General features: G+C 31.5%; 3 protein-coding genes and 1 long non-coding RNA gene across 4 annotated transcripts; 1 reads left to right on the forward strand and 3 right to left on the reverse strand.

The window, feature by feature from the left end:
* Positions 1 to 920: 920 nt before the first annotated feature.
* On the reverse strand, positions 921 to 5,704 carry LOC111718275 (zinc finger protein 142). The gene is made up of 5 exons (XM_023493817.1): positions 5,618 to 5,704; positions 4,988 to 5,137; positions 3,804 to 3,962; positions 1,665 to 3,384; positions 921 to 1,555 (listed from the first exon to the last, which is right to left on the reverse strand). Exons 2-4 carry the CDS (start codon positions 5,010 to 5,012, stop codon positions 1,718 to 1,720), a joined length of 1,851 nt encoding a protein of 616 aa, XP_023349585.1. The 5' UTR covers positions 5,013 to 5,137; positions 5,618 to 5,704; the 3' UTR covers positions 921 to 1,555; positions 1,665 to 1,717.
* A 2,160-nt stretch (positions 5,705 to 7,864) lies between these two features.
* LOC111718163 (cell wall protein DAN4) lies at positions 7,865 to 11,636 on the forward strand. The gene is made up of 7 exons (XM_023493684.1): positions 7,865 to 7,960; positions 8,332 to 8,394; positions 9,126 to 9,186; positions 9,587 to 9,735; positions 10,564 to 10,629; positions 10,821 to 10,872; positions 11,050 to 11,636. The coding sequence occupies exons 1-7, from the start codon at positions 7,906 to 7,908 to the stop codon at positions 11,576 to 11,578; spliced, it is 975 nt and encodes a 324-aa protein (XP_023349452.1). The 5' UTR covers positions 7,865 to 7,905; the 3' UTR covers positions 11,579 to 11,636.
* A 2,160-nt stretch (positions 11,637 to 13,796) lies between these two features.
* LOC111718028 (uncharacterized) lies at positions 13,797 to 20,205 on the reverse strand. Its single transcript, XM_023493510.1, has 9 exons — positions 20,143 to 20,205; positions 19,413 to 19,463; positions 17,033 to 17,108; positions 16,287 to 16,351; positions 16,158 to 16,222; positions 15,799 to 15,856; positions 15,561 to 15,627; positions 15,345 to 15,414; positions 13,797 to 13,910 (listed from the first exon to the last, which is right to left on the reverse strand). The coding sequence occupies exons 3-9, from the start codon at positions 17,083 to 17,085 to the stop codon at positions 13,797 to 13,799; spliced, it is 492 nt and encodes a 163-aa protein (XP_023349278.1). The 5' UTR covers positions 17,086 to 17,108; positions 19,413 to 19,463; positions 20,143 to 20,205.
* Positions 20,206 to 21,159: 954 nt separating this feature from the next.
* Positions 21,160 to 24,757, reverse strand: LOC111717967 (uncharacterized). The gene is made up of 4 exons (XR_002768969.1): positions 24,705 to 24,757; positions 23,932 to 24,035; positions 22,063 to 22,154; positions 21,160 to 21,235 (listed from the first exon to the last, which is right to left on the reverse strand). It is a non-coding gene; the product is annotated as an uncharacterized LOC111717967 (long non-coding RNA).
* Between the last annotated feature and the right edge of the window lie 589 nt (positions 24,758 to 25,346).

Below are 25,346 nucleotides of genomic sequence, written 5' to 3' on the forward strand. Positions count from 1 at the left end.
TGTATTCTGTAGTTTGATTTTCATTAGTAATATACAGAACAGATTGCTGAAATTAACAGCCTAGCCTCTATACTTCATCGTTTGTGAGAGAATTCTAAAGTATAATCCAAGATTAGTAAAACAAAACCGCAATAAAATCAATATTTAATTTTTACGAATAACCTTAATAAAATGCCCTTCTATCAAGTTTAATTTCATATTTTTCATTCATATTTTTATTCAACTACAAAGCACGAGATAATACAAATAAAAAATCACAATTTACTATGTAGTTTGGACCCGCCTAACCAGAGTTGGTTGTTTTGATTGGTTGGACCATTATAAGCGAATAAGAATTGTAAATAAATAAATTGATTTACACTGTACAGTGTACATTTTAAATAAAACTTTTTAAACAGTCTTGCAGATTTAGTTTCTTTAAGCTCTAATTCAATCGAATTCCATAATTCCATATTTGGTTCAGTAAAGTATTAAACATATCATGGAAGGAAGTTGGAAGGTTTTAATTAAAGCATTTATGCATAAAAGATAGAACACCTAGTTTATATGTATCATCAAGATTTAGAAGTTCTAATCTGAAGAATATTGGTTCTGAATGTGCTTTAAATGAATTATTATTTACTGCTCTAACTGCACTTTTTTGCAAAGATTTGATTTTCCGTAGTTTTTTTTACGGCCTTCCCCCCCCCCATGTTATAATTCCATACTCACTATGTGACCTTACAAGTGCATTATAAACTAGTAGACGAATATCCACAGTTCATTTGTCATGTAACTTCAACCAAAAAGGAGTTGATTTCTTGATGTTCTAATGCCTATATCTTTGAAATCCGTTGTCGTAGACCTTTGATATTTCAACCTTTGAAATCTATAAGATCAAATAGTTTAAATTTGAAAGTATCAAAGGTTAATACCATCAGGTTGTAAAGATAAAGGGATGAGAATATTTGAGTTAGTGCAAGAACTCAGTTCCTTTGGGTAGATTTTAATTAGACCATTCGATAAAAGGAAATAACTTTTTTTTAAATCTTTAAATTTAAATTAAATCTGTTCCATAGTCCGACGTTTGTACTGGTCTGACGTTTGTACTGGTCCGACGTTGGTACTGTTCGATTTTACCCGTCCGAAGTTTGTATTAGTCGGACGTTTATACTGTGTTCCCACGTTTGTACTGTACTCGACGTTTTTGAGTCAAGGTTGATAAATTAACTTTCATTTGTACTTTTACCTTCATGCTCTTTTCCTGTACATAAGCTGTACAGTGTACAATGTTAAAAACGCTAGAAATCCTAAATGTTTTAAAATATTTACCAACGATATGCTGGAGACATTGTTTGAGTAAAAATAGTGAAATAAAAAGTTACTCAGTGAATCTATTCTGTATGCAGATATTCTCAATATGCCCCTAACTGGGGTCTAGAGATTAATTCACCAAATAACCAAAAAAAAAAACATGTATGTTCTACAGAAGGACCTGGAATAATTTCTTCTTTCATTCTTTCATCACAAACCATGTCTTTCTCTATTTCTTATGTTGTACTACCAGGAATAGTATCTAAAATTAAAAACACATAAGGATTTGAATAAACTTACAAAAGGTACTTTTTCGAAAAATTAGGCAAATTAGGAAATTTAGGACTTGTCATTTGTCTCTTAATCTTTACCTGTAATTTCTGTATTCATATGTATTCATATATATGAATACATGTCACTCTACTTAATGTTTTCTTTCAACATGTCTCTTTAAATGTCCTCTTGTAGTGGCAGCATATTCACAGAGTTCACAGGGATACCTCACTCCTTCATGCTTACTTCTAACATGATTCTTCAGATTTCTTGCTGAAGTGGCAGCATACTCACAGTTTTCACAAGGATACCTCACTCCCTGGTGCTTACTTTCAACATGTTCCTTCAGGCTTCTTACAGAAGTGGCAGCAAAGTGGCACTGCTTACATGCATATCTAAAACCTTTATGCTTAATTTCAATGTGGGATTTCAAACTACCTGCTGTAGTTGCCACAAGTTCACACTGGTCACAGGGATATCTAATTTCTTCATGTTTACTTTTGATATGATTCTTGAGATTAGATAAAGTAGTGGCAGCATATTCACATTTGTCACAGAGATAACGAACTCCTTCGTGTTTATTTTTTATGTGCTTTTTTAAACTACCTACTTCAGTAGCAGCATAGTCACATTGATTACATGGATATCTCACTCCCTCATGCTTACTTTCAATATGTCTCTTCAGAAGACGTGCCTCAGTGGCCGCATATTCACAGTAATTACAGGGATATCTCACTCCTTTATGTTTAGTTTCAACGTGTTTCTTCAGATTACTTGGTGAAGTGGCAGCATATTCACAATTTTTACATGGATACCTCACTCCATCGTGCTTACTTTCAACATGTCTCTTTAGGCTGACTAGTTCAGTGGCGACATATTCACAGAATTCACAAGGAAATCTCACTCCTTCATGCTTCCATTTAACATGTTTCTTCAGGGTAAATGCTTCAGTGGCGGCGAATTCACAGTATTCACACGGATATCTTACTCCTTCATGCTTGCTTTCAACATGTCTTTTTAGATGACCTACTGTAGTGGCAGCGTATTCACACTGCTTACAGAAAAATCTTACTCCTTTATGTTTATTGTTTATGTGGTTTTTCAGACCTACAGATTGAGTCGCAACATAATCACATTCATTACAAGAGTACCTCACTCCTTCATGCTTACATTTACCATGTCTCCTTAGATTATCTAAATCACAGGCAACATATTCACATTGAGCACAAGGGTATTTCACTCCTTCATGCTTATTTTTAACATGTTTCTTAAGATTTCCTGCTGTAGTTGCAGCATACTCACAGTATTTACAGGGATATCTCACTCCTTCATGCTTTCTTTTAACATGACTCTGCAATTCACTTGCTCGAGTGGCAGCATATTTACATAGTCTACAAGGAAATCTCACTCCCTCATGCTTACTTTCAACATGTTTCTTTAAAGAATCTACTGTAGTGGCAGCATATTCACAGTATTTACAAGGATATCTCACTCCTTCATGCTTATTTTCAGAATGTTTCTTTAAATAATCTGCTGTTGTGGCAGCATATTCACAGTATTTACAGGGATACCTCACTCCTTCATGTATACTCTCAACATGTCTCTTAAGATGACCTGCTTGAGTGGCAGCATAGTCACAGTATTCACAGGGATATTTTACACCTTCGTGTTGACTTTCGATATGTATCTTGAGGTCTCTACCTAGTGGTGTCACAAAATCACATTCACAGCAACGGTATCTTAATTCTTCGCGGTTTTTCTTTTTAAGTGTTTTTGGTTGAGAGTGAAGAGGATCTTCTTCATTATTAATGAAATCACCTGAACAATTAAAAGTTAAGTTGAATTAAAGTATCTCAAATATGTTTAATTATCTATGCTCTTTGACCGTGTAAAATGCATCGTTTTGCAGTGCCAAAGACGGTGCTAAAGACAGTGCTAAAGACAGTGCTATAGACAGTGCTATAGACAGTGCTAAAGACAGTGCTAAAGACAGTGCTGAAGACAGTGCTAAAGACAGTGATAAAGACAGTGTCGCAGACAGTGCTCAAGACGGTAAAAAAGACAGTGTAAACGAAAGTGCCAAAGACAGGGCAAAAGACAGTGATAAAAATAGTGATATAGACAGTATTAAAGACTTTGATAAAGATGCAGGACATTATTGCACGTTTAAACTTGCATATCAAAAGAGACCACCAAATAACAAAGATACAAAATTATACAAATAATTTATTTTTTACTTTTCAGTTGTGTACTCTCCATCTTCATGCTCTCTCCCTGTACATAAACTGTACATAAATCTTCTACAGTGGAACCTTTTTCCTTGATGGAAACTGTTTCTTCTTTCATCTCAAACTCTTCTATCTCTATTTCTTGTGTTGCATTGCCAGGAATATCTTCTTTATCAAAATACACAGAAGGGTTAGAATAAACTTACAATATAAAAGGAATTAGAAATTTTATAACATATTTCTGTATATTTACATTTTATGTCTTATCTTTTTTATGTCTCTTAATGCTACTTACAGTAGTGCCAGAAAATCCCAATTTATTCAGGGATATTCCACTCCCTCATGTCTGTTCTAATTTATTCAGGGATATTCCACTCCCTCATGTCTGTTCTAATTTATTCAGGGATATTCCACTCCCTCATGTCTGTTCTAATTACCAGCTTACTAACAGCGAAATTACAAAGAAGAAAAAGAAAGCTTAAAAGAATATTTTTACACTTCAAAAAAAATGTTAACATTAAATAGTATATTTGGACAAACGTTGGACTGAAACATCAGACTTAAAAACGTCTGACGGTAAGTGCAGACTGGTTGAACTGGAATACTGGAAAGATTTGTTTAATGAGTGAATAAATGAGATTTTGTACTCTAGTCAACTTCGTTTAACAAATTTATAAACCATTTGTCAAGGATAAATCAATTATTCTTTTACTGCTAAGGTTTGTATTAACTTTGAAAAGATCAATATTACTTTCCATTAAAATTTTTATCAGATAGAGAACCTCACAAGTTTAAATAACAATCAAAAAATTCTCAGCTAACTGAGCTGGTTATCAAGATAAAAAATATTTCCTGGAGGCATTAAAAAGAAACAAACCGAACAACTTAACCGTTGAATAAAAAAGCCAATACAAATAGATTCAAAAACACCATCTTGAAAACATAGAGAACTCCTTAATAATTTTAGTGGAGATACTAGATCTTACATAAAAACTAACCCCTCTCCCTCTGTTTAAAGATCTAGACTTAAAGATTAAACTTTGAAACCCAGGAATATCTAAGCTGTCTATATTAGATCCAATTGACCAAACTTCTTGAAGACCAATAATGTCAACTAAAATTTGTCTATTTTTTAAAATACTTGAAAAGTCGAAAGTTCAAAAGATTCAAGTTAAGCAAGGTTGGGGGATCACCTTCTAGATTTGAAGCTGCTGCCATGGCTAAGACAGTCTAGGCCCTGGGGGGCCAGGCGCTGCTAGCTGCTATGAAACCACATGCTAGTAGGTCGGAAGTGTAGTATAGCAGATGTGGCATAGATCAGAAGTGGAGAATAGCGGATGTGCCTAGGTCGAAAGATACACCATCGATGAGGAGAAAAGAATCAAGCAATCCGGAAATCTGGTTATATCTTTGATTTTCATCTTAAAAAGTAAGTGAAATGACTTTACTTCACCCACAAAGAATGAGACTATAAAGATAAATGTAAAATTCAATTAATTATCTTTAATTTTTTATCTTAATAAGTGAGTGAATAGTGAATACTTATGAAACTTTCCTTATTTCCAGTCCGGTGAATGTTAATTTATGAAACTTTCCTTATTTCCAGTTCAGTGAATGTTAATTTATAAAACTTTCCTTATTTCAAGTCCAACATTTATAAAGTCTCAGATTTTTAGCAGCCTAACAATTTTACTAGTCCAACATTAGTACTGTTTGTTTGTAGGTCCAACCTTTGTAACGTGTAACCTTTGTAATGTCCAATGTGTTGTAGGTCTGATTTGAACTATAGTACATGCATATATTTTTTTTTAACTTAAACTAACCTGCATTTTCTGTATATTCCATTGTAAAATCTTCCCCCTCTTTCCAAATACATGCTTCTTCTGAACTAGAAGATGGACATATTTCTTTCTTGATGGAAATTTTATCTTTTATATTGATTTCGTCCAAAATCAATTTTTCTTTTAGTTTCTCTGCCATTTTTCTGAAATGAAAAAAAAATTGCAAAACATTTGATTTTTAAACAATCCAATCTTTTTAAAGAAAAAAACAGATTTTCTATAGTTTTTATTCAAAATAAAGGTTTAACAGAAATTTGTGAATGCGGAACTAGGATTGGGACGGGGTTGCCGGAAAAACCGTTTCTTATTCAAATTTTTTAAACCTCTGCTTTGGAATTGATTTGAGAAAGTAGTAATTGCCAAAATGAATATAAATATCATGAAAATGAAAAAGTTCAAATAATAACTCAAAATTTATAAATAGTGGAGTCTAATTTTGTTTAATTCTATGATGCCTGAAAAACAAATTTTGAGAATTTATCACCCACAAACTTAAGTATATGAATTGAAAAAAAAATCCTTTTCTGTACCTGATACAAATTAAGAAAATTAAGCAACACAAAAGATAGAATTTAAAAAGATACCATATATGATGCCACAACTACTCTGAAAAAAAAACTTTCTATTGAGATCTGACCTGTAACTGATCAGGTTGGATACACACTCTTAGGTCGGTTGTGCAAGTTAGTAGGTCAGATGGTCAATATTTGTAGCTAATAGGTCGAAGGCTCATCATCACTTTGACATCATTTGATATTTTTCCATTTAAAACGTTCACTAGAAGTATATATATATAGAGGCAAAAACCAAGAAAAAAGTTGTTTTGCTGAATTGATATTAATCAAAAGAAACAAAAAAAACGTAAAAAATGTATAAAAACATTTCAAAAATGTCTTGAAAAAAAGTGACACTTTGCGCCAATTTGATAAATGTTGTGGCCACATTGCTCAGCCACCTAGCCTGTCCTAGCCACAGCGCTCGGCCCAGAAACTATCTTTACCTAACCTAACCTTACATTTCGACTATTACTTTATAAATTTGATAACTGTGGCCGTAGCGCTAGGCACCCTAGCCTGTCCTATGCCACAGCGCTCGGCCCAGAATCTTCCTACCTAACCCAACAGACCTGGCTATCACTTTGTCATTTGATAAATGTGACCACAGTGCTCGGCCACCTAGCCTGTCATATCTCATATATTTTACACATGATATTACACGAATTAAAATCTAAATATTCTTGCAGTACATTATTCGTGCTTAACAAGAGGAATATGCAAGATCTTGCACTGGTATCTTTGCTACGAGTACAACATGTGAAAAAACAACAAGAATTAAACTAGAATGATTAAAAAATGATTACTTACTGAAGTGACAATTGCGCAATTCTACAGCAGGAGTTTTCTACAAAAATTATCCAAACAAAAGACTATAAAAAATTATCTTAAAATTTAAAAAAATAAGATAAAAAGACCATCACAAGCTTTACAAACCTTCTTTCTTTTTATTATCAGCTTTTTAGGAAAAAAAAAACAATCTGTTTTTCAATGGTGTTTAAATTGACCGTTCACAAATTTGGGTAATTTAATTTAAAAAGAAAGACATAACAATAAATAGCTAATTATCAATTGAGTTTACCCTGAAATTATCCAAATAAGTGTACGGTTCCTTTAAGGTTAGTAATGTGTGATGTAGACTAGAGAATTAAATATAGTTTTTTATTCAATTTTGTTATATGGAAAATATTGAATACATTTTAAAAAGTTTCAAATTTTACTATAGATAAATTTACCAGACGATGTGGTCGTTAAAATGAAATCTTGTTTATTAACTAAAAGCATTTTGTCCCCCTTTCATGCTTCATTTTCTGTATAGTTTATTCAACTATTCAGTCATAAATACCAAAATATAAAATTCATGAAAAGGGCAATGTTTTATATTATATTGGTGAAAGCTGACAATATTACTGCGTAAAACACGAAATACTTAAAAATTCATACAAAATTTGCTCATTTTAGATTAAAAATGAAAACTTTTAATTCAATTTATTAAAAGTAAAAATTGTACTTTTTTCAAATAATGAAAAGAACTAAACTTGAAGAAAAAATATTCTACATATATAATCCTCTTTTTGTTTGCTTAGTTTCTGGGGAATAATATATTTAAAAATTATTTCAAAATTTTATTAAAAATGTCATACACTGTAACAATCAAAATAGAAAGCCAGGAAAGGCCAGGGCTAGTTTCCAGTCTAATGGAAATTTTTTAGTCAAATGGACATCAGAAACTTTAAAGTTATTCTCTTAACTTTTATCTTTTACAATAAAGGTAAGAATATTAAATGATGAAATTATTAAATCAATCCATATCCCGATTAGGATATTTTTGTCTTATATAGATGGTCCTAGTACAACTTTTCAAGGTCTGCTCATTAAAAAATAATTATTTCTCTAACATTAATGGTTAAGGTGCATGCAAAGGAGGATTTTAGAGAAATTTGTCAATGGAGTTCAGTCTTTAAAGGGCCGATAAACGGAGCTAAGCTCTAACGTCTATCCTGTAAAAGATCCTGGAGCGTAATGCTCCTGTTCACCAGGTTCTCTACTCAGCTTAGATCAGACAAAGGGTTGAGGGGTTTTAGAAATTAAAACTTATCTTATCTTATATACATTATTTGATATTTTTAAATGATATTTTAGTTGGTTGCATTTCAAAAGAATGCTATCTGCCTGGTTTCCAAGTCAATGGTGGAATTAATTTAGGTAATTAGACTTGACATCAGAATTTAATGAACTATAGTTTACTTTCTATGTTTCTTTTTTTAAATTTTCATTTCAAATATTTATGCACATAGCATTTTTTATTTCAAACATTTAAAAAATAATCAAAAAACGTTGTCTTCAGTAAATGTTTCCCCACAAAACATTTCCTTCATGAAATGTTTTCTCACAAAACGTTTCATTCATGAAATGTTTCTCCACAAAACGTTTCCTTCATAAAATATTTCCACACAAAACGTTTACTTCATTAAATGTTTCCCAACAAAACGTTTCCTTCATGAAATGTTTTCTCACAAAACGTGTCCTTCATGAAATGTTTTCTCACAAAACGTTTCCTTTATGGAATGTTTCCCAACAAAACGTTTCATTCATGAAATGTTTCCCAACAAAACTTTTCATTCATGAAGTTTTTTCCAACAAAACGTTTCCTTCATGAAGTGTTTCCCAACAAAACTTTTCATTCATGAAATGTGTCCCTACAAAACGTTTCCTTATGAAATGTTTTCCAACAAAACGTTTCATTCATAAAATGTTTCCCTACAAAATGTTTCCTTCATGAAATGTTTCTCGACAAAACGTTTAATTCCGTTATGAAATATTTTTCTAATTTTAAGTTTTTCTATGTGCAAGAGTGTTCACTTTTATTTTACAAAAAGGACAATTTATAGACATGGATTTTAAATCCTTTTAATTATAATTTCAAATTTTTACAGGTTCAAAGAGCGGAACAAGTATTGAAGAATGCGATGGTTATTGTTCTACTTTTACACTTAGGAAATCACACTTTTAACTCTTAACGGGATAAATGTTTATGCAGTTTTAACAAATTACATTTTGTCTGTAGGATAAAAGTCTCCTTTTCAGTAAAAATTAAATTTGAAAAGTGCTTCAAGGTTTACAATCTATTGAAAATAAAACAAAAATTGTTTGCTTTGCTTTGACACATAATTGCAGATAATTTTTGTTAAAATTTTTGTTTTAATACTGATTTTTTAAAAACCTTTTTCCTAAAAAATCTAGTTGGTTACCCTTTTTGTTCTACATTGCTTTTTTTGTCATTTTATTCTCTGAATTTATTATCTGCTAAGGGATTTCTTACTTATTTTTAAGTTTGTTGAATATCTATTTCCCATCAATTGTTTGGTAAACGTGATAAAAAATTATTATTTTTCAGTTTCTACTTCATTTGGAAGTCAAATGGTGACTGTACATGCAAACGTCGGTATTTATTTTCATCTACAAACCTAGCAATTTCTTCAATCCACATTTCTGGAAAATATGACTGTACGCCTGAAGAAATAGAAAATGAAATAATTAGTCTAGGTATTTAAGAATTTGGTCTTATGGAAATGTATAGTCGAAAAGAATTGAGTCTTTGCCACAAACTCTGGTTTTCTAATCCCTTTATCTTTGTAACCCAATGTCATAGACCTTAGATATTTAAAACATTGAATTCTGTTGAATCAAATAGTGTAGGTTAGAAATACCTAAGGTTTACACCATCGTGTTGTTTGTTTGTTTGTGGCAAAAACTTAGCTCCTTTACAACCTTGACTGCTGTGCATTGTTGTATATTTCAAGTTAATCAATCAATCAACATGGACATATTGAGGTTATCATATATGACGATTTACTGTCTGCATTAGCAACTCTACATAGTGGGCCCAGTAGTTCAAGAGAGGGAGCGTGGTTAGAACTTAAAATCAGTAATCATAAAAATGCAAATATTTTCTTTCTTCCATCTCCTTGTACATTTCAGAATCTATATATTAATTTCTACCCTGTATTTTCCTGAACAAACCACCATTACTCTAACTAAAATCTGTTAAAATTAGCTACTTTTATTAGGATAAATATCCCACCTAATCATGATATTCTAAAAAACATCTACTATTTAATTCCTATATTCATGTTTCACTGCAACTGTAAACTAGTTTGTTTCTTTGCCAAATCCTTATATAAGCCAATAGGTTACTATATTTAAGGCCGAATACTTAATTTAACCTTGGAATCTTCACATTTTAAGAGTTTTTGGTCGTCTTTACAGTCTCATTCTTTGAGGGTAACCCTGTATGAACCATTTTTTTAAATTTAGGTTTGTCAATTGATGATTACTAAGCTTCAGGATAATAAATCAATAATGTATTTTTAGATTGTACTTCTTCAAGCTTTTGCAAAACAAATGATGTTCAATTGGATGGTGATATCATAGTAGAAGGTGGTAAACAAATATTAACAAGCATGGCACTAAAATATTTGTTGCGCTAAATTAAAAAAATGGCGTTAGTTATCATATTCAACGTTTGGCTTAAAACTTTATTACTTACATTTTATTTTGAATTTGAATTTCTCGATCAGTAAATGATTAAAAAAATATGAAAACAAATGTTAGTTGCATCTTTTTTTAAGTTGGAGGAGTGAAGAATGCTGAAGCCTGTCAATGTTTTTGTAATGGATACAGGTTCTAATATTATAATACTCTTAAACAAATTTTTTTTTCTTTAAAATAACACATTTCCAACAAGAAAATTGTTAAAACTAGAAAATCTTAAGCTTTAGAACTTTAGACCAATTTTTCAATATTAAAAAAACAAGCTTTATTTGGTAAAAATAGTTCAATAATATTTTTCTTATTAAGTGAGTGTACAAACTTTTTTTGGGAAGCAAGCGAATCATGCTTTCTCAAAAAAAGCTACTTTGGAGAACCTACAACAGCGCCTGGTGTCTATGGGGTTAAAGACAAGTGCCCAAACAGCTTAACTACAACAAAATCTACTACCACTACTACAACTACATCTACTACTACAACATCAACTACCACTACTACAACTACATCTACTATTACTAGTACATCTACCAACACTACTACTCCAACTACATCTACTACTACTAGTACATCTACTACCACCACTACTACTACAACTACATCTACAACTATGACAACAACTACATCTACTACCACCACTACTACTAGAACTACATCTACAACTACGACAACAACTACGTCTAATACTGCTCTTTCAGCTACATCCGCAACAACAATCACATCTACCACTGCAACTGAATTAACTACTACTTCTGAAACAACAACCACTGCAGCTAAGACTGCAAGACCAAGGAGAAGATGTAGGTTTATAACCTTGATTTGTCCTGAAAAATATGCCTGATATTATCAGTATGCCAAATAATATCAAATAATTAATTAAAAAACTTATAAAGTTAAAACTATTTGGAATTTAATTTCAATTGATCCAGTATTCAGATACAAGATTGCAATCCTGTATCTAGATACATGATCCAGTATTCAGATACAAGATTGCAATCCTGTATCTAGATACATGATCCAGTATTCAGATACAAGATTGCAATCCTGTATCTAGATACATGATCCAGTATTCAGATACAAGATTGCAATCCTGTATCTAGATACATGATCCAGTATTCAGATACAAGATTATGATCCTGTATCTAGATACATGATTTGAAGCTTCAAGTTCAAAATAATAATTAATATTTATAGCACTCAATTTTTAATCCTAGTTGTGGGAAATCTTTCAAATTTTGGGACATGTTTGTTGATTTAGAATATACACAGATATGTCGCATCATAGATAAATAAATGAACATAGATAGCTTATGTACGCAAAATCACCAAGAATTGCACAGTCCGCGAACTCATGCTTCTAGGGGTCAAAGTGTACTTCAATGATAAGCGGGGTGGTTTGGTGTTTTAATGGATTTCATAATAGAGAGTAAAACAACTCCGGGAATGGAACTATTTAAACAATATTTCACTAAGCAATATATCATATTGACGAGAAGTGAAGAAGGACATGAGAAGGACTAAACTAACTTAAATTTCTCTTTAAAGAACTCATGTACACCACAAGTACTCAATGACATAAGAACAGCCAATGTTCACAACCGACCTAGTTAATCTATATAATAGGAAGATCTTTAAACATCTCTGTACATTTATATCTTTCAAGATAAAAAATGTCGTCTTATGCGCAATCTATCTTTATCTATAGTGTCGCATGCTTATTTTTAAAAAAGTATCATTTTAGAAAATTTTATTTTGTTTTCAACTGGGTTTCTTGTGTACAATGTGAGACCATGACCAATTAGTAAGGTTTAGTATCTTACAAAAAAGGTGAGAAATGCTTGTCCAGAATAAAAGGTAAAATAGTTTAGCTTTTTTTCAAATTATGTAATTTGCAAGAAAAGTTTTTTCTAACAGTTAATTGAAATTGTTTCCCCAAACTAGTACTAACGTTTGGAAATTATCTAATTGTACAATGTTTTAATAAAAGTTCATATGTTTAGAAACCTAAATTTTATTTGCCACTATAAAATCACACTATTTTTAATATCACAATTAGTAATTGATGCATAAAATTTGTAACTAAACATATATCTAATCATTGAATAATTAATTTTTCATAAATCAAAAAAATTACTTACTGGCCGAGTAATGTGAAAAATACAAGAATTTGATAGTTTAATTCTGCTTTTTCCTTGTTTTTCATTCATCAAAATATTGTTGATTATTGCTTTCAAAATGTTGAATTGTGTAGTTAAAAATTTAGTTCATGGATGTATTATTGTGCTAAATTAGGGAGTTCCACGATAGTGCAATCTCAGTTGAGTCACTGAGTGTCCTTTCTTAATATACTCAAACCATGTGAACCTTTTAAGTGCTTCATCATCACATCAGAGCATATGGAAAAGTGCAGAATGTTGCCAACTTATTTAAGGGAGGTACACTTAGGGCTGGGCGTCAATCATGGGGAACAATCGTTCTTTCAAGAGAACAAACGGAACTATCAAGAACGATCCCATCTATTTAGTAAAAGAGCCGAACGGAACGGAAATTGCTTGAATAGAAAGTGTAAAATCAGGAATGTGTTCTTATTATCAAGAACACGTTCTAGACTAAAAACAGAACAGGGGGGTAGAACCGTTCTTTGACTAAGAACACCATGAACAGAATTGAAAGGGATGACCTTTCTTCGACTATGAACATAACAGAAGGGAATGATTGGAAAAAAAGCAGGAACAGAATGATCTAGCTGAAGGCCCATGTTCTAGAACGGAACAGAACTATTTAAAAAAACCGAAACATGCCCAGCCCTAGGTACACTCCATGTAAATTAAAGAATGAATCACTCTTCATGCCGTCTCCTTAACAGATGGATGTCTTGAAGTCCTTTATCAAATATCTATATACATGCCTTAATCCCAGCAAAAGATGAATGTCTTAAAGTCCTTTAACGAATATCTATATACATGCCTTATTTACAGCAAAAGCAAGGGGGGTATATTTTTATACTATTGGAAAAGCATGTATGACACACATTTGGGTGTTTGCAGAGATTTGTGAGTTTAAGGATGAAGATTTGCTGGAATTGCAGTTGCACCAAACTGCTTGGCATTAACAGGGTCATACATCAATCCAGTTTCAAGCCAGGTCTTTGTCTTGATGTCCAGCTTTTCAACCTGTAAACACATTTTGATCAGCCTTGATATTACATGTAATTATATATAAGACCAAAATTTTAACTTATATAAAATAAAAATCCTAACACACAATTTTACAATTTTATTTCAACTTTAAGGATTTAACTCAATATTCAAAGTAGAACAAATATTAACCATTAAATTCTACATTGTTTGATTTAAAGCATAAAAACTAAGTTTTTCACCAAATATTTATAATTATTCAGAAAGATCATAAAATACTAATTACTTTTGCAAAATATTTCGCAAAACAAACATAGTTCATATTTTCAGACTTCCACAAAATTTGCACAAGAAGAGTTTTGAAATATTTTATTTTACTAAACAGCTTTAAACACAAAATTGTGTATTAATTATGCATGATTCATTTAAAAATGTCAGAGGCAACATTTTATTATAAATAATTCACAATTGTCAAATACTTTTCTAAATATGTTTAACCAATTTTGAAAAAATGTTGCCAAACAAAAGAACAGGATATTTTAAACCCTACATTTTTTCTAAAAATAAGTCAAAACCTGTATACCATAAACAAAACCTGTATACATAAACAAAACATGTATACCATAAACAAAACCTGCATACCATAAGCAAAACCTGTATACCATAAACAAAACCTGTATACCATAAACAAAACCTGTATACCATAAACAAAACCTGTATACCATTAACAAAGACTGCTGCAATCAATCTTTCAAATTTAATTTACATCAATTTATATAAATTTGGCTTGTTTGTTGGTCTGTTTCTATACAATAAACGTCAAAGTGGCCTAACTGATCAGGCTAAAAAATTGTGTAAAACCTCACATGACATCAGAGAATGTTTATGAATGTTAATGGTGAAAAGTGAAAAATGCTACCTGAAAAAAGTTTAAATGCTTTCAATGTTTACAGAAAATTTCCTCAAAATTTTGAGTTGAACAATAACAAAGAAAAATTAAATTAACCACCTGGTCAAAACATCGAAAAACACTTCATTAAAGTTGTAATTAAAAGAATACCATGAGCCAAATCAAACCTTAACCATTGAAAAAATTCATAAAAGTATTACTTATAGGTAGACCCCCTTTATTTTTGTTTTAGTGTACTAGATTTCCATGGGGGGCTTCACGTCCATCTTCAATGTTAACTTTTAATTGTTTTTCTATCTACGGAATTTTCTCTTCTTATTTTCAAACAACAACAAAAGAATTGGGGGCAACATTTTTAATTCTGACCATTCATAAACCTTCCTTGGGATTATTGAAGGAATCAACAAAAATTTGGACGGATCATTTCAGCTATATTGGCTTTTATTGGATACACACAAACAGACAGACAGACACGCAAAGTTAACTAGTCAGATGAGAAATTTCTTGAATGTATTAAATAACAGATTGTCAGCTTAAGTTCCTTTTATTATTGCACTAACCGATCCAGGGGTGGAAGTTCGTCCTATAACAAAAACACCCTCAGATGTGGTAACAACAGCATGAAAGGTTCTAGAATAAAAATAAAAAGTTAGGAATTATCAATCTTTCTTCTCTTTGTCATTGTGCCAATGAATTAGTTGATGCATGATGCAAAATGTGTTGTTAACAATCTATTTACTATATCGGGCAGTAGTTTTGGATTTGAAACATTATACCTTGGATAGTTTGTGTCTCCTATCTGTATCCATTGTCCAACTGAAGGCTTGAATATTTCAGCAGATCCTAAAGATAAAAATATACTAAACAAATGTTATGGTTTATTTCAAGAACTCTATGGATAAGCTTGTATTACTAATTATTAAAAATGATGATGGATTTTGTTTAAGGTAATGTTATAGATCTACATAAAAGTTTTATATTTTCCTTTTTAGTCACCATTTTAAGAAATCTTACTGGTTGAATCTGGGGTATCTCCACCAGTCACAACATAGGACCGCTCTCCATCTTCATCCTGTAAGTTAACTTATTGGTATTTTCTGAATTGGAAAGCCTCCACCCCCCCTTCTAAGTTTGTTATGTAACCTTGCAAAACTTTATATAAAAATTTGTCTCAGCCACGGCGCTTAGCCCCCTGGCATGTCTTAGTGACAGTGCTCAGACCCTAATCCTGTCATAGCCCTAGCACTCAGATGGATTCAACCTTTATAATGCATCATAATTTCCCAAACCATTAGATTGTTAACATCATTAGTTATGTATGATAAATCCTGTTAAAATTTTATCTTTCAGTAGAGTCTTCATAATTGTTTTACCAGAAAAGCATCACATCCAAACTTCACGCGAGGAATGTTCAATGAGGGTAAAGGCTTGGAAACTCCTAAAAATTTATGAATAGTAAAATCTAGCTTGTAGTTAAATTAAATAAATATAAATATTCTAACCTGTAATTATATCATATTCTGTAACAGTGTCTTTGATTATCATTATAAATGATTTATCTGAGAATCTGGAAATAAGAGAATCCATACTATTTACATCTTCAAAATAATAAAGTAACCTTTCAAATAATAAGGATTTTATGAAAAAACCTTCTTATATTTTAAAGTTATATTACGAGGGTATGGTTGGGCAAAGTTCTGTTGGTGGTTCTTTATAAATTAACGGAAGAGTTTGTTAACAAAGAACCGATAAATTTTAAATCGTTAACTGACGGGTTTTAGAAATTGACAGAATTGACAGAAATGTTTTAAAATAACGCCAACTTTAGCTCCTTTTTTTGGTGAAAATTACATGAAACTTGCATACAAAAATATTTATTATGGATTTTATGGGTTTTCTTTACATGTTCGATGTTTTTTAATGTTGTCACTGTTAACAATGTCAGAAAATTTCTGCTGTTAATGATATTAAGATCGTTAACAAACTGAAGCTTTAAAAGACAGATAATACAAACAAACAAAAAGGCTTCCTGAAAAAATGTTAAATAGTTTTAACTAACCATTGATGTCAGAACTTGCCCAGCCCTATAGAAAGGGACCTTTGGCTCTACAGCTTTTGCTTGCTGAGCCAGGTGTTGTTGAAAATTTAAGAAATAATTCATGTCAAATATTGTAAATTATCTGGATGCACCAAAAAAATTAAATTTATTACTTTAAACCTTAAAAGATTTGTTACATGCTTTTATTACCTTATTGCACAGCCATACCCACTGTTGGCTGTCTCTTGTTCAGGGGTTAGCATTCCTTCATATGTTACAGATTCATCTATTAAAAAAAGCAACCTTATAATACTACTGCCTTGAATTTAGTCTTTTGATTGCTTATTTAATAAGAAAAGAAATATACTGTTTCTGAGAAATTTAAATATTAAGTATTGTTATGTTTTTTTATTTAAAAAAAATATACATGTTTTGAAAGTTCATTATTTGGTCAAATGAAGATCTCAAGACTTTTTATAAAAAAGCTCGATTTATCTCAGATTTGTAATTGTCATAGTCATAGATTATGTAAAATGACACTAGATTTCATCTTTCAAGATTTAGGGAGTTTCACGCATTCGGGAGTAGAACAGAATCTCTGTCTTGTACTTCTACACAATACACCAACCCAAGGAGTACATGGCTGGGCGTGAGGGTAATTCCCAAGGTAGCTCCTCAGATTAGGGGCCAATTGTTGAGCTTGTCAATGACCAGATGAATCCAGAGATGAGATTTTAAAAGCTTAAACCCGACTAAAACCCGGTCTTTGCATCTGTTTAGACCCAAGTAAAGCTCAAGTCAAGACCCGGGTTTTGAATGGCCTTGAGTTTAGTAAGAACCAACCCTCTTGGGTTTTACTCTATTTAAGGCTTGAGTCTTCAGCAGCTGATGATTGTAAATTTCGTAAAATGTTTTATATTTTTACATTTAAAATCTCGGGAATTGTTCGTGGTGTCAAATTTTATTAAATATATAAAATATACATACTATGAAAATAATGTATCGACATAACGTTTGAATTTTCGAAATTTACATCTCCTTGTCACAGCTGATTTGACGGCATTCTGTCTGCTACAGAGAGAAAGCTTGCAAAACAGTCTCACATTGGTCGAATCAAAACCAATCCTGACTTGGGTTCTATCTAAGCCCGAGTTTGGGTTTTAGTCGGGTTTAAACTTTTAAAATCTCATCTCTGGTCAGGAGTTCTTCTTTGTCCATATTTAGTTGGTGAGGGCCAGAGAAAGATTTGTTCTTGATAGAGCCTATGATTCTCTCCACTGCTCCATTACTGGCCAGAGATGACCTTCCTCTCGGTGTTGATGCACAATTTTTGGTAGGCCAAGAGGATTTTCCTTGAGGGAGGAAACTGCAATGCAATCAGAACTGGGAAATGATTTGATCATAAGTGGAACCTGACCTGGTAAGCAGGTCAGCTGGGTTGAGGGGTCTAAAACCAGTTATCAGGTGAGGACATACAGGATATCCCCATGAGTCTGGTTCCATAGAACTATGGAAGCATAGCAGGATTGTTTTTAGCGATCATTTCCATGATTATCTCCGGTCTCCAATGAAGACAGGGGAGGAGAGGGATACATTGAACCGTTCCTGGCTGATCTTATGCTCTATTTTGGTGGCCAGAACAGCTTATGCAATCTCAGACTGGGGTGCAGATATTACAATTTTAGTAAAATAAATATTGGCATAAAATAGTTTTAATGTTTAATTGGCTAACTTACTAGATGGGTGTGTGTGGGTTATTAAGGAGTGAATTGGGATCAGAGGATTTGATGGATCAGCTTAAAACATTTGGATAATACTTTTAAAAATAAAAACCCGGTTGTTTAAGTAGAATTGCTCTGGATTGCAGAATTATTCTCGGATTGCAGGATTTGAGCATTCACTAGTTAAAACGTTTAACTATTCAATGTTTTCCTTTGTCAGAGTATAGAGGTAATTTCAGAGTAAATTCTTAGGTTTGGATCACCCCAAGATGGCAAAGACGACATTGCACAGTTTAAAATTTATGTGCAACAATAGTACTTGAGTATAAGCAGAATCAGGTAGATGTAGATGTAGATGTAGATGCAGATTTTAAAAACATTTCTCACACTAGATTGCGCTAGCATGAAGTCTATAGGTGTATGTAGTCTGTAAAAGAAACCCTTTAGAATCCTGTTTTCCCTCAGCTTTCTACAGACTCAGTGACCTCTTATACAGCGTAATATTAATTAAACTGCACAAGGAGCAGTATGCTGAGATACCAGAGATAAGAGAGTAACAGATATCAATTATAACCTATGATATGAAATATTTTCCACAGCAGATTCTATTGTGTACAATAGAACCTGCTGTACAAGACCAATCAGCAAATCTTTTATGAAACTGTAAGCATGGTGTGCCAAGACACTTCAGGCCTGCTTAGACTATCCAGGTAGAGCAACGGCGCAGTCTGATTAGTCTGTGTGAGATACCTAGGGGAGGGGGTTCCAGCAAACCCAGACAGGAAAGGGGGAGAAGGGCAATGTGATGTGGTGGTGGGGAGGGGGGGATAAAGTCTCTTTTTGTATTTACTCAATATTTTTCAACAAACCTCCTTCTTGAAGATATTCTGCTCTAACATAAGCTTCTACATGATTTCCACCTTTAAAAATTTATAATGTAATATAATGTAAATATAATGTAAATATAATGTAAATATAATGTAAAAAAGCAAGCATTGTTTCAAAAGAATTATGTTTTTATCTAAATCACAGTAAAAATATTGCATAATGCAATAAAAGCAAAATTATAAAACAATTTTAAAATATAAATTTACAATTCATCTTAGATTCTTGTAAAACCTCTTAAAACTAAATGAAATTTGAATATTTAAAAATCAAACACGAAAACATAATATTAATTTTTGCGATTTTCTTAGAACAGATCATGTTGATAAACGAGTTGAGTTTTTGCCACAAACTCTGATTTTATAATCTCTATATCTTTATAACCCAATGTCGTAGACCTTATATATTTCAAACTATTAATACTTATAGAGATAAACTAATCTAAGTTTGAAGTATCAAAGGTTTGCACTATCAGGTTGCAAAGACATTGGGATGAGAAGATTTGAGTTTGTGGCAAAAACTCAAAAAGGCTATCAGAGGCATTGTTGCAAATCCATAATCCTTTCCAGGAGTCATGTTAGGTACCAAAAATATATGTATTCATTAAGTAGAATTGCTTCTATATGGTGTGAAGAGTGTTTATTTGAAAACATAAACAGGTTATGGGGGGTTTGGGGCTTGTTAATTGTGATTTAATTTATGAATATAAATAACCTATTAGATAATATCTGTCCTGTACTATCACAGAAGCACTTGCGACTCTTCTAACTTTCAACTCAACCTTTTAATTACAGACAAATTTAACATTTAACTGTTTTAGGATAATTGTTTTCATGCAAAAGGAAGAAATAATTCTCAATGAAATGTATTCATTCTTATTTTTTTTTGGAAAAGGAATTGTCTAATTCCTTTATCTTAACAGCATAATTTTGTAGACCTTAGATATTTCAAAATATGAATTTTTTAGTTTAAGTAATCCAAGTTTGAAATATCAAAAGTGTACCTGTACCATCTGTTTGCAAAGGTATGGAATAGAAAATCGGAGTTTGTGGTAAATATTCAATGAAAGACTATAATCATTTTTCCGGAATAAATATTTTCCGAATCCAGTTAAATAAGAAAATACCTCTAATTGCCGATTTCCTAAATATAAACAAATCCAAGTTATAAAAAGCTTTGAAGTAGAAGGGGTGGGGTGGGCGAAGGTTTGGGAAATAAGATAAGAACCTATCCCCATTCTAATAATAAGCAATTGCTGTTAATTTATGAAAAGTTTCAACTTCATTTCAAATTTTGTTATAAAAAACAGTACAACATGACTGTAAGCACAGTTTCAAGTAAACCTCCATGAAAAGAGGGCAATTTCGGATATACAACAGTACCCATTTAAACCTTGGCCTGTTCATTATATACAGATATACCAAACCTTTAGTGTAAACTACGTATATAGCAGTGTGATCTCAACACAGCTGATCCATTACATTTGTCTCTTGAAATTACTATGTTACTTTAAAATGTATTTTCTTTCTCATCTGAAAAGTGAATATTAATCTTTAAAAATAAACAGGTTGCAATTAGAAGCGTTCCTCTAAATTTATAAAGATAAGTCTGACAAACTTATTCAGTACAAGGTTAAAACGGTACTGCTGCTGTGAATAAGACATGCCGCTCTAAATTTGAATGGTTACTTACTTACGCTACAATACAAATTCGGCACAAAACATTGGATTTATTTCCTGATGTAAAGTTGTAAGCAAAGCATTGAACGTTAGTGTTAAACCCTCCTCCACAGGTTAATGTTTCTCCACTTAGCATTAGATAGTTAAATTATGCAAATATAAGTCTAATCCTAGCTCAATCTGCCGCCCCCCCCCCCATCCCAACCCTCCGTCTTATTTCAGATTATTTTTTGGCCCGTATATATCTCCATCTAATTGCTATCATTACAATAACATAAGTATTGTTTTATTTATATTATTTATAGAATTACATAAAAGGTTCTCTACACTCTAAAAACCCTGAAATAATGCAATTTATTGTTTAAATGAACATAAAAAGAGTTCTACTAAACCCAAAATTAGTTAAAATGTATGTTTTATTTCAGGGTTATGTTATTCTGGGCTGAGCGCTGGGGCTAGGAAAGTCTAGGTAACCGCGCGCTACAGGTTTTAGTTCAAATGCACATTTAAGAAAGTTCAAATGAACCAAAAAATAATCAAACTAAAATGTTCAAATGAAACAACTGTTCGTAATTTTCTCCTTTTATAGATTTTGTAATTATATGTTGTTTAATTTATTTCTTTTGTAATTTATATATTTTGTAACTTAAATGTTTTGTAATTATATCTTTTGTTATTATATGTTTTTAATTTATATCTTTTGTAACTTATATATTTTGTAACGTTTATGCTTTGTAATTATATGTTTTGCAATTTTATCTTTTGTTATTATATTTTTAGAATTATTTTTTTGTAATCATTTATTTTGTTTCGACCCCCAAATATGTCAGGGTTTGTTCATAAAATGATCAAAATTCATTTGCAAAACTCCAAGGGGATAAGACAACTTTTGTGCACTTTGTATCCAATGTTCTAATCATATTGAAATATGTAACCCGACCCAGAAATATATTACCTAAAATATTCAGTTACAGGCAACCTAAATGTTCCTACTCCATCTTCAATGATAACTTGGCCTGTCGGTCCAAAGATATTTACTTGTCTCATCTGTAAATTTGAATTTTAAATTTGAAAGCTTTAAAAACATATTATTTGCAGTTCACCAATATAGTTAATAGTTATATTAAATATTATTTTGACCAGTTTTGAGCACTTTCAATTGCAATCTAACTATTTAAAGTTTAATCACATATTCAATGTATTATAGACATTTTTCCAATCATTTCTAAATTACGATTGATTTAAACTTTTATTTCTTAGAAATTTTGTTCTGAAAACTTTCTAAAGTTAAAAGACCTGAACACTTTGGAAGAGTACTTTAAAAATGTTCCAAAGGAAATTATTTAAAATATTATTTAACATAAGAAGTGTTTTATTCTTATAATTTAAATTTTTTCTTAACCAAGAAACCCGCAAGTTATTTTATTAAGAAACACCAATTGAAAACAAATAATTTGAAGAAAGAATGAATATCTCTAGGGTTGTTAATACTTTAAGAAACGATTAAAAAAGGATCGTTTTTTGTTTCGTTTTTGATTTATTCAAAATAAAAAACGATATGTTAAAAAGAACGATTGACCGTTCTTTTTGAACTTTAACAAATTAAATTGAAACGACTATTTATTCGTTTTATCGAAAGACTATTGTAACCTCCCCCCCCCCTCCCTCCTCTCCCATGCTATGGAAGAGTTAACCAGCTGGTTTGATAACATGACTTTTATCACGTTTCATAGAAGATGTTGTGGAGATGACCGTTCAGCCAGCAATATAAAAGGAAATATTATACTCCAGGATTACTCAGCTGATAACGAAATCCTAGGGAGAGGTGATAAACTACGCCTTCTACTCCAGAAAGGAGGAGGATGGTCAGGAGGATAACATAGTTGTAAGAGGCGTCTGTCCAGAGCCGTAAGAAGCGAGACCAGAGGCCAGAGAGAGTCTAAAGTTTGCAAAAGAGTCGGTGTGGGGTAGGGTCCAAAGCTTATTGTCGAAACCGTAGGCCAGGGCCATGCAGCGAGTCTTAGAATTGACTTTTAAAGTAGAATTGTAACATTTACCCCTTTGATTACTCCTTCTTGTCTGTTTCCTGATGGTATTTAATCTATTTAAAGACGACTAAGCTAAGGGGCATTTTTAGTGGCATGTTTACCATATCCGTCATTTACGATAGTCAAAAATCAAAATGACACACTAATTAAAACTAAAAAAACGACTTCTGCGTTTTTTATTTAAAAAACCGTCCTTTTTGAAATTAATCTATACGAATGAATTTTTTGAAAATTAAACAGTATTGTACAGGGTGTCCCACGGAATATGACAGTTGCAAGACGATTTGTAGGTCGTCTCTGATCTTTGACATAATTTGCATAATTTATTTGTAAAACTAATTTTAAAATATAAGTAAAATTCTAGAGATAATAATCACAAAATACTTCTAATTTTGGCATTTATTACCAGAGATATGAAGACTTTCGTTCAGATTTTCGTTTTAAAATAAATTTAAAATCTGAACGCAATTTTTTATATCTGAGGTAATATTGACTGCACAACAAAGTCAGAGCACACTTTGGAAATGCCTGGAATAGGAAAACTTTGTGGTTTTTGTTTCAAGATTCACAAATTTTAAAGTTGGTTGACGACTAAATGTCACAAATAAATTTCAAGTCGTCTTGTTACTGTCATGTTTCGTCGGACACCCTGTAGCAGAAAAAACGATGATATTTTCATATCTTTTATAATACATATAAAGTTTAAAAAGGGTTCCATTGTAAATCATTAAACTTGAGAATTACTTGAAACTCCAAGAACAGTCCTTTTTCATTACCTTAACTCCATCATATCCTCCTACAGTAACAATAATAGATGGAAGACACTTAAACTCTTCCAGAGATTTATCCCATTCATAAATATTGTTTTTACAATACAACCCTGAAATTTAAAAAGTGTTCCTATTTTAAGAATTTTTGTTCCAATTTTTAGAATTTTTTATTCCTATTTTAAGAATTTTTGTTCCTATTTTTAGAACTTTTTGTTCCTGATTAAAGAATTTTTGTTCCTATTTTTAGAATCTTTTGTTCCTATTTTTAGAATTTTTTGTTCCTATTTTACGAATTTTTGTGCCCATTTTTAGAATTTTTTGTTCCTATTTTAAGAATTTTTGTTCCTATTTTTAAAACTTTTTATTCCTAATTAAAGAATTTTTGTTACTATTTTTAGAATTTTTTGTTCCTATTTTAAGAATTTTTGTTCCTATTTTTAGAACTTTTTGTTCCTAATTAAAGAGTTTTCATTCCTATTTTTAGAATTTTTTGTAGCTATTTTCAGAATTTTTTGTTCATATTTAAGAATTTTTGTTCCTATTTTTAGAACGTTCTGTTCCTATTTTCAGAATTTTTGTTCCTAGTTTTAGAATTTTTTGTTCCTATTTTCAAATTTTTTTGTTCAATTTCAGAATTTTTTGTACCTAAAATATCTCGCCCCCCCCTGGCTAAAATCCTGTGTCCGCCCCTGCCTATCAACTCTTTTCAAGGAAACTGAGAAATAAAATTCTAGCTTTAATCTATGACATTTCGTGAGCAGGTAAAGAATTAGAATTACCTCTATAGGATTTAGCAACGTAACCAGGATCACAGACTAGAAAACATTTCTCTAAACAAATAAGAATAATTAAATTAATAAAACTTACTGTATCTTAAAATATATGTTTGTGTGTACACAGGGTGTTATTAAACGAACAGTTCATTACACAACATAATATAAAACTACATGCTACAGCACAATTCAAAATATGTTTAGTACTAAACAGTTCATTACAAAGATTATTTTAAAATAAGTTTGAAACTTTATATTTTACAGATTTAAGAGGGTCAAATTAATGACGAATGTTTTTGCCACAAACTCAATCTAAAGGTGTTAAAATAACCCTAACACGTTTTTCTCTTTAAGGCATGATTATTACCCGATCATAATAAAAATATCGTAACAGTGTCTTTAGGCCGTTAGGACTACATGGTTTAAGGGACTGACCGGCTATATAAGGTAGTTGAACTGAGTAAGCAGTGTTGTGTAAAGTATCTTTAGGATTGATTTGAGACACATAAAACTTTTTAAGATCTGTAAATCCTGAGTTTTAGCGCAAATTCGACGTTTCAAAGTCCTACTTTGGGAGTGGATACATATTCAGAATCGGGTTTTTTAAATTATGAAATAACGACGACCAAACCTGTAAACAAAATTTTA

The sequence above is a fragment of the Eurytemora carolleeae genome, unplaced genomic scaffold (assembly GCF_000591075.1).
Source record: "Eurytemora carolleeae unplaced genomic scaffold, Eaff_2.0 scaffold161, whole genome shotgun sequence".
In the NCBI taxonomy this organism is placed as follows: Eukaryota; Metazoa; Arthropoda; class Copepoda; order Calanoida; family Temoridae; genus Eurytemora; species Eurytemora carolleeae.

What these genes read in the sequence shown, in the direction of transcription:
- LOC111718275 (XM_023493817.1), bottom strand. Translation starts at nt 5,012, where the DNA reads ATGGCAGCAGCTTCAAATCTAGAAG. An exon ending in AGCAGCTTCAAATCTAGAAG is followed by an intron (nt 3,963 to 4,987) that starts GTGATCCCCCAA and finishes ATTTTGATAAAG; the next exon opens with AAGATATTCCTGGCAATGCA. An exon ending in GGAGAGTACACAACTGAAAA is followed by an intron (nt 3,385 to 3,803) that starts GTAAAAAATAAA and finishes TTAATTGTTCAG; the next exon opens with GTGATTTCATTAATAATGAA.
- LOC111718163 (XM_023493684.1), top strand. Translation starts at nt 7,906, where the DNA reads ATGGACATCAGAAACTTTAAAGTTATTCTCTTAACTTTTATCTTTTAC. An exon ending in AAATGAAATAATTAGTCTAG is followed by an intron (nt 9,736 to 10,563) that starts GTATTTAAGAAT and finishes ATGTATTTTTAG; the next exon opens with ATTGTACTTCTTCAAGCTTT. An exon ending in TGGTGATATCATAGTAGAAG is followed by an intron (nt 10,630 to 10,820) that starts GTGGTAAACAAA and finishes TCTTTTTTTAAG; the next exon opens with TTGGAGGAGTGAAGAATGCT.
- LOC111718028 (XM_023493510.1), bottom strand. Translation starts at nt 17,085, where the DNA reads ATGCTAACCCCTGAACAAGAGACAGCCAACAGTGGGTATGGCTGTGCA. An exon ending in GGGTATGGCTGTGCAATAAG is followed by an intron (nt 16,352 to 17,032) that starts GTAATAAAAGCA and finishes TCTTATTTCCAG; the next exon opens with ATTCTCAGATAAATCATTTA. An exon ending in AGAATATGATATAATTACAG is followed by an intron (nt 16,223 to 16,286) that starts GTTAGAATATTT and finishes ATAAATTTTTAG; the next exon opens with GAGTTTCCAAGCCTTTACCC.